Source organism: Lontra canadensis, unplaced genomic scaffold (assembly GCF_010015895.1).
Source record: "Lontra canadensis isolate GAN:19392208 unplaced genomic scaffold, GSC_riverotter_1.0 scaffold6, whole genome shotgun sequence".
Lineage (NCBI taxonomy): Eukaryota > Metazoa > Chordata > Mammalia > Carnivora > Mustelidae > Lontra > Lontra canadensis.
In genome coordinates, this window is record NW_022631000.1 from 11,371,835 (window position 1) to 11,380,361 (window position 8,527).

Below are 8,527 nucleotides of genomic sequence, written 5' to 3' on the forward strand. Positions count from 1 at the left end.
AAATGTCATTACTGAATCTAGCTTGATGCCCTTGCACATCTCTATTCCTATACTTTTTCCTTTGGGGGTTTGCTAACTTGGGGAATGTTATCTCTTTAGAGAAGATCAAGAATGTGATTCCCCCTCTCAACTATAAATCAAAGGCAGATATAAAATACAAATATGGAATTCAACTGGCCCCCTTTTATTTCCCACTACTCCCCACATGTCTAAGCTACTCCATGCCTCCAACATATAACAATATTGCCACATCTGTACCTTTCTTCATGATGTTCTCCATCAGAATCATCTGCTTTCATGTCCTTCAATGCTGTCCACCATTTTCCTTCGGAGGGGACCCTCCCCCGAAACACTACATGGCTAACCCCCACTTTTATCTGCTGTTCAGATAAAAGTCCTTTCCCTTCTCTTTACTCTTTCCCTTGTGATTGTCTCTGCACCGTCTCTGCCTTTATTCAGCACCTAACTTTCTAGCTCTGTCTTCTGTTCCTGACCCATCTCCTGAACTGCCTACCCTCGGGCACAAGGACTCATCCATAAGGGCTGCAGAATTTCTGCCAACATTCTATTGGATCTGGTTACACTTGTGCTCTGGTTCCATCCAGCCTCCAGGAGTCCTTCAAGTAAAGTAATTTCAACCTGTTTGTCCGTGGGGCTGGATAAATCTAGACTGTGTTCTGCCTTCAAGGCCTACGTCAAAATGTACCTATTCTGAGAAGTCACCTCCTATATTCCACCTTGCAATAATCTTCCCTTTCTATTAATGCTTACTTAACACTGCCACTCTTCAGAGCTCGTCTGAATACTTTTGATAGTATTCAGTAGTCATTATGTGATTGCTTCACTTATTTTCTCTGAGCAGGCTATAAGTTATTTGACAGCACTGAGCAGTTCTTCTATGTTTTATGTATGTTTCCTTTGTTTCACTTTGAGATAAAATAGCTTCAGTTTAGGTACAGATATTATATCCATGCTTATTGAATGGGACAAAATAAAATCCAGATGACAAAACACTGGAACTTAATGACCTTAAGTCTTAGTGAAATATTCACAGGTAGGTAAGGGAAATGGTGAGGGGGTTATCAAGATACAGGGAAGGGTTAACCAAAGATAATCTCTCCAAAATTCTAATCCATCTTTAACGATCCTTGCCACAGTGATGCATTAGGATATCTCCTATCATTCAGAAGGATTTGAGCAGGACAATTTAAGAACCACTACTCTGTTACAGTCATTGAATAAATTACTTTTATAATGAAGTTTTCTTAGAAAATGTTAATGACTTATTTAAAAAGATGTTGCATTAAACCGTGGCAATTTAAGATCAGATGAATGTCTGTTCTAGAAATCAAGAATAAAGGCCCAACTAATATTGATTTTACAGGTTACAATAGTACAGATGTTTTGGCTTGCCAAGTTCTGGGGTAAAATTTTCTCTAGAGACACTCAAATTGGGAATAAACAAATACTAAATTTTTTTGCTCCACACGATGCCCCCCCCAATAAATTTAGTTCTCTTCAAAATAAAGATTGACATGAGTAACTTACCCTTGTATAGCACTTAGGCAGTTGTCTTTTTTTGTCATCTAAGAATTCAATAGGCTTCACAATGTCAAAGTTCCCTACTACAAAAGAGCCACTGGGCTTTTTCAGCAAAGTAACCTCAAGAAATCCCCAAAACTACCTACAGAGTGTTAACATTCTCCTTTTTTAGGTGAGGAGACCAAAGATTAATGGGTTTCAACAAATAGCCAAATTAAACAATAGCAAATGGCAAAACTTGGATTCCGTATTTAAGTTTTTTAACTTTTAAGTCCAGGCTCAGACAAATATCTAACTACTTATTATATAATTACATAACACATTGAATTATACACAGAAATGTGCTTCATAATTTTAACCTTAAAATGAAACCAAATTTTAAATTAGGATGAATGGTAGCTCTTGAAAAGAGATGATGGGATGACTATTTTCTATTTCATCGATTATCTTTTATATATAAATTTTAGCGGAGATTTGTATTGAGCATCACAGACCACGTAGCAGTTTGGATACTAAATGCTCATTGAAATGTGTTCTTTTCTTTAGTTGTACCATCTTTATAATTCTGCTTTCTTCCCTGTAAAGAGACAGATATTCAGGGGATATTTCTCATGGTAGTTAATAAAAATCCCAGTTACTGTCTCATCACTATGTATGAATGGATCTATTGTTCTGCTCACCAGAAGGGCTACCATGGTAATGATCTAGCACTGTGTATTTTCACAGGCATCCTAGAATCAAAATGGTAATTACAACTAGAAGAGAAGTCAAGTTCACATTAGAAATCATTTAAAATAGAATTTCAAAATTATGTAACTCGTGTAAAAATTCTTTTAATCTGTGTTGAGTTTTTCTCTTCATGTACACTATTAAAACCTCTATTAAAATAGTCTTTCTTGGACCTCTCACCAACTGCAGAACTGACTCTAAACCAGAAGGTGGGGAAAAAAGGGAGGGAAACTAGGGTGCTCATCAAAGGCATCCTCTAGTACTGGGAACAAGCAGGGTAATAACGATGTGTCTGAGATAGTTCAACACAATGGTTTCATGATGGGAGCAGTGCTGCAACTCTTTATAGCTGACGGAATCCAGCTCAGGAAAGCCCCAATCCAATCTTCCATGTACAACAGCGATCCTCATGTCTTGAGTTTGGAAAAAAAAAAAAAAAATGAAGAACATTCCTTGACCACTCAGTGTAGTGATTTGAGTCTACCAGTTTTGTTTTTCTTTTATTTTGTCCTGAAAGAGGCCTTGTCAAATCAGAATGAAAAGAATGTTTTGAAGCGTGAGAAAATTCAAATTTTTCTATTTAAAGCCTGGAGTTCTTTAGCAGGAGTAGACTTACTTATTTCAAGGGTCAGTGGATTACCTAGAAGAGCCTGTGTCTCTGCTACCCAAATCCCAAACCATTCCCCTGAAAACAGTTTAGAAACACTCTTAAGTCTATTAGCTTTCTATGGGACCTAATTCATCTTTGCTATGCTTTGTCTTGTGATCCTGTCAAGTCGAGGGCCCTGCTTTGATTACATACTATTCCTTTTTCTCTTGATCACTTTTCAGTTAAGTAATTTTCTCAGTTTAATTAGTTGTAATGATTAAAACTTTGTTTATATTACACTGCAATTCTACTTTATCAATGACACTTAGGCTAACTATTTTATTATTTACTGCCCAATAGAGAAATTTTACCTGGAAGAAATAATCTTTTTATCTAAACGTTTTCTTTAATTGAGGCTAAAATATAAATTTTGGCAAATAAGAGAAATTGCCTGTTGTTGACATTACAGGGTGAGACTGGATACAAAGAGATTTTATAACACTGTAATAAATACTGGGAGATGGAATGTAATGAGTACAGGTTTCAGAGACTAACAAACCTGGGTTTGGATTCTGTATCAGGACTTACCAGGACATTTCTGAACTTAAATGGTCTCATTTGTAAAATGAAAATATTAATATTAACCCCATGCAGACAGCTTGAAGATTACAGAAGATCCGTATAAAGTATAATATTGAACCTAATGTTAGTTATTGTTTGCTTTAGCTTTGCCACTAACCAGCTAGGCTATCTTGAGATCGAGCGTCTTCATTTCTTTGTGTTTCCGGTTCCTCCAATAAATAAGGACTAGATCATTTCTACTTTTTCTGTTAAAACTCAGTTAATAAATAAACCCTCTCTATTTATTCTTTGTAATTCTAAATTAACCAGAGTTTTCTTGTGTTAAAATTTTCCAGGTGAGTAAAGGTGGCATTGGTTGGAATTTGGATAGTAGTGTGGGGACAAGATGACAAAAACAAAATGTCCACCAAGGAGTGTTCCCATACAGAACACTGGGACAAGAACCAGAGTAAAAACAATCACATTTAGAAGATACAACCACAGGTGAGTGACTAAATAATCTGTTTAAAGAACTTGTGTTATAACTCCCTAGCAGATGTAATGAATGTTCTTAGAAAAAAATCATGGAAAGGTTTAATCAGCCTGCCTAATCTCAGCTTACTCAACTTGTAGCAATGAGCATCCCACCACCTACCTAGCTGTGTGCGTTTCCATGAGAAAAAAAGGGAACAAAATACATTAAATATGATCATATTTATACTCATAAAGTATTTCTGTTTACAACACACTAACAGTATCTGTTTCTCTGCCTTGCAGGGAAACATTTTTTTTAAATGACCCTCAAGCTTTATCTCTTATCAATAGTGGTAGGTTTTATTTTTAATTTGTTTTTACTTTGATACAGCTGTACTATTTTTCTGAATATATTTTGCAAAAATAACTTTATTTAAAGACATAAACCATGTTTAATAATTCAAGTTATAAAGATAGCAACACAGAATGTGAAACCTGAGAATACATAAGTTCTTCTTTACAAATACAGTGGAGGAGACATGGACACCTTTTTCCCCTGTTTGTGAGGGAGGGGTCAAGACATATGAGCAATAGAGTTTCAGAACTAAGTACTTATCCAGATCTTCCCTTATCTGAAATCTATACTCTAAATTTGGAATAAATAAACTTTATGTGGAAATCAGCATTGTAGATGGGAGTGGGCATATGGCTAACCAGGCTGGAATGAACAGTCTTTCTATGATAGAACAACTCATCCTGAAACACCTTATGATAAGAAACAGTAACAAAGCATTAATGACAAGGCTAATATCTACTCTCTTTTGAGCTTTTAGTAATAGGCTCCATGATGCAAGATTTTCCGTACATTATGCCTTGCGTGGCAGTATGTTTCTTATATTACATTGAGAAGATATGTGCATAAATATAGTTTAGATCATTTGAAATTTCACGTAATAGCTTGAGCCCATTTACAATGCTCAATTAGCTCTACTAAAATGCTATACTCTCTAAACAATCGATCATTCTTTAGACAACTAAAGGTGTCAAAGCCTGACTGACTTGAGAAAGTCCTCCCATTTTACTCCAAGCATGGAGTATGACATTTTACAAAATTCCTCATCCCAACTTGAAATCCACACCACATCACAAAACTTAATCCAGGGCAGTTTTTACAAATCACCCCCAAGGCAGTCTTAAGGATCTTTGCCACTGCTCCTGCAAATCATTCTATTCCCTTTCCAACTTCATTCTTCCAACAGTACAAAACCCTATTCTAGGCAAAAAAGAACAAAACAAACACATTGGTTATCTTCTCCAATTCTAGTGTGGTAACGATCAGGGTCAATCCTAAGGAAGGGAGACAATAAAGTATAAAATTTCCTCCTAATGCAGATATTTTACACATTTATTTCTATTTGCACCTTTATTGTTCTTATATGAAGTGGGAAACTGGAACAAGTAGGAAATGACAACAAGTAATTAAAGCTACAGGGGAAACTCTCAAACTCTTCTTAAATCTACTCTCTCAAAGTAGGGCATGAGATTAAACTCTTAGTTTATATCCTGGGAAGAGGATTAACCTAGTGTGCTGGGAAAACAATGGGGGAAATGAAATAGTCTTCAACTTTTCTTAAGTACTTATTTTCTTTAGGGTTCTCCAAAGAACTTGGGATTCTGTGAGAGTCTGGCTAAAGAATAACGAGGAAGAAGCCTATTAATTTATTTGACTAGGTTTAATACATATGGCTAGAGAACACCAAAGGCACATTCAAAAGGAAGAGCCAGGTAGCTTACCAACAAGTGACAAAAAGAAAACCAAACCACGGTTAGAGATGGAGGAGGTGGTAGTGTTACCCTGTCCAAGAAAAGTAGCAACCACCACCCCCTGAGGCATAGTTGAATCAGTTAGAAAGCCGCAGAAGTTCTACAAAGTACTGAGGATGAAGAATTCAAAAGGAGTCTCTAGCCAAAGGTAAAAGACAATGAGAGGAGCTGGACATGATACGTCTCCACTTAGCGACTGATATCTGGAGACATTACTCAAAATGATGGCATGGGATGGCTTCCATCCTCAGAGAAGGCAGTGAGACTTGAGCTAACTGAAGACACGAGTGACATCTGCATGAATTTTGGGAACCACTGCTCCAGAGTGAATGCTATTTCAGCCTAACAGGAAGAAGTAGGAAGTAATCCCACTACTGGGGTTAAGTGTTAAAAATTTCAGTTACTTTGCTTTTACCGCATCTTTAGGCTTAAGGACCTCAGCATAAAAGCAGCTCTCTTTTTGATAAACAAGAACTCAACCAACAGGAACAACAATATGGAGAAAACTACAAAACTAAACACAGGGAGAACCCATAGCCGCACCAACTTGCTACTGGCCCTCATGAGGCTGCACTCTGTTTTTGCCCAGATCCCTCAGCAGGCTAGGTCTTAGAGACTTGGCATCACCTCCTGCCTCAGTCAGCTCAGTACCCTGCCTTCTGGGGCGCTCCCGCTTCCTAGACCTCGAGAAGGTCCGGCAGACACAGCTTAAGAAGCGACCAAAGCAGAGTGGCGGTGAGGTCAAGGATGTCACTGCAGGAGAAGAGGGCCCAGGCTCCGAGGATGCTGGTTGCTCACAGGGCTGGATTGGACACTCCTGATGTGTCACACAGGCACCCTCATCCTGCTGACTCTGTAATGGGTCCTGCAAGGAGAAGAAAGAAGTCAAAGCCCTCAATGCCAATACACATACACAAAAAAGGCATCACTCTCTGAGCCAGTTCATGCTTTATCTGGGCCTAAGGATCTCAGTTTTGTTCCTCAAGCTCTTTACCCCCACCTCCTCCCACTGCAGGGTAAGAGTTGCCATTATTTTTCCTAGGAAAATGTGGCAAGCCCAGACTTTTGGCACCCCATGCCTTATCCTTACTTCACTGGGAAGGTCAGGATCATCTTTGTGAGCACTGAGTACAGTCGGCTTTGTATCTACCACTTCATCTTCTTCACTTTGTGGTGGTACCAAAGGTGTTGGAAGGATTGGGGGGCAGAGGGTCTCCACTTTCTCCCTCCTCTTGTTCTTCCTCATTCTCTTTGTCCTTACAGCCTTCCTAAGACGTCTATGCTTTTTTGGAAGTGGATCTAACTTTCTCCTCTGGACTGGAGGCATGACAGGCTCTTGTGAAATGTCACCCATTTGACTCTCAGATGTCCCCTCCAATGGCTCTGATGATGACTCCAAATTTCTCTTCAGAGGATCATTCTCCCACAGGTGGAAGCTCTCCTCTGTACCTTGAGTATCTGGTGATATGTTCAAGTCATCAGTGACATGTTTTGGGATGGAGATTGGAGATTCCCAACCTCTTTCATTGAGGGTTTTTTTTTTGACCCACTAGGCTGACCCCAGCCAGCTTTGCACAAACAAAAAGCTCACCACAAAAGGACCAAGAGTCAAATGCAAATGGAAGCAGTTAGTACCCTGACTCTTTCCAATAATTTATCTTCAGCTATCATAGACACAACACTATACTGATCTCAGATTTCCCCTCTAGACTTAAAAAGGAATTCAGTGGCCTTCAGAGATAGTCCTCAGTTTGTTCTTCTTGGCCTGGGAGATCGCAAATTTCCTAAAAGGAGAGAGAAAATCATTGAAGTAATTGCTCCATGGATAGTGGAGTTCCTCCTGCTCCCACAAAATGTACGGTTTAGTAAGACTCTGTAAAACATAGCATGAATTTCTCAGCAGAAACAATATTTAGCAACTTAACAAAATTTCCAAAGAAATATTTTTTAAAGTAAGAAAATTCTCCATGTATACCAGAATCACCAGGGGGTGCTCTTTGAAAAATCAGATTCCTGGGATATGCCCCAGACCTACAATCAGAACCTCTAAACTAAAACTGGGTGGCAGGAATTTTTTCCCAGTATTTGTATTTTTTCCCAGTATTCTATTTTTTCCCAGTAACCTACACTCTAAAATTGCACTCTAAAACCTGAGAACTACTGCTGTAGAAGGACACTAAATTCAATATTCTATGGGGCCATGGGGATAACTATTCATAAAAACATGCTACTTTCTCCTATGGGTTTTCCCTCATCATCTCAGTCCATAATGATCTCTCTCCTCTGAAGTCATTTAGTTATCAACACTCACTTTGGTATGTTATCCTTTATTATCTTCTATTATAATTTAACTTCAAAGCCTTGTAACTCTGTCTTCTATCCAGAGTATAAGCTTCTCAAGGGCAGAGCCTCTTAGAGTGGTTAGTTTTCTACAGTGGCTTGCCAGTATTATTAGTTTGTCACAAATTGAAGAAGTGAATATAAATATGTATAGGTTTATATCCCAGTGTACAATGATTGATATGAGGCTGCTCTGTAGTAAGAGTTATAGAGCAACAGAATGTTAAAAAGGACATAGGCCCTGGGGACAACCTAATCTAATTCCCCAAGTTTACAGACAGGGAAGCTAAGGCTCCAGTAAGATAATGGCCTGCCTAAAGCTGGGATTGACAAATTTTTCTGTAAAGGGCCAGATAGTAAATATTTTAGGCTCTGTGGCCATATGGTCCTGTCACAAATACTCCTCTCTGCACTGTGGCCAAAAGAATAAATGAACAAATACTCGTGGCTCTGTTCCAGTAAAACTTT

At 38.4% G+C, this 8,527-nt stretch overlaps 1 protein-coding gene across 1 annotated transcript; it reads right to left on the reverse strand.

The window, feature by feature from the left end:
- Nucleotides 1-5,441: 5,441 nt before the first annotated feature.
- LOC116864806 lies at nt 5,442-7,499 on the reverse strand. The gene is made up of 2 exons (XM_032852652.1): nt 6,810-7,499; nt 5,442-6,584 (listed from the first exon to the last, which is right to left on the reverse strand). Exons 1-2 carry the CDS (start codon nt 7,071-7,073, stop codon nt 6,270-6,272), a joined length of 579 nt encoding a protein of 192 aa, XP_032708543.1. The 5' UTR covers nt 7,074-7,499; the 3' UTR covers nt 5,442-6,269.
- Nucleotides 7,500-8,527: the final 1,028 nt, after the last annotated feature.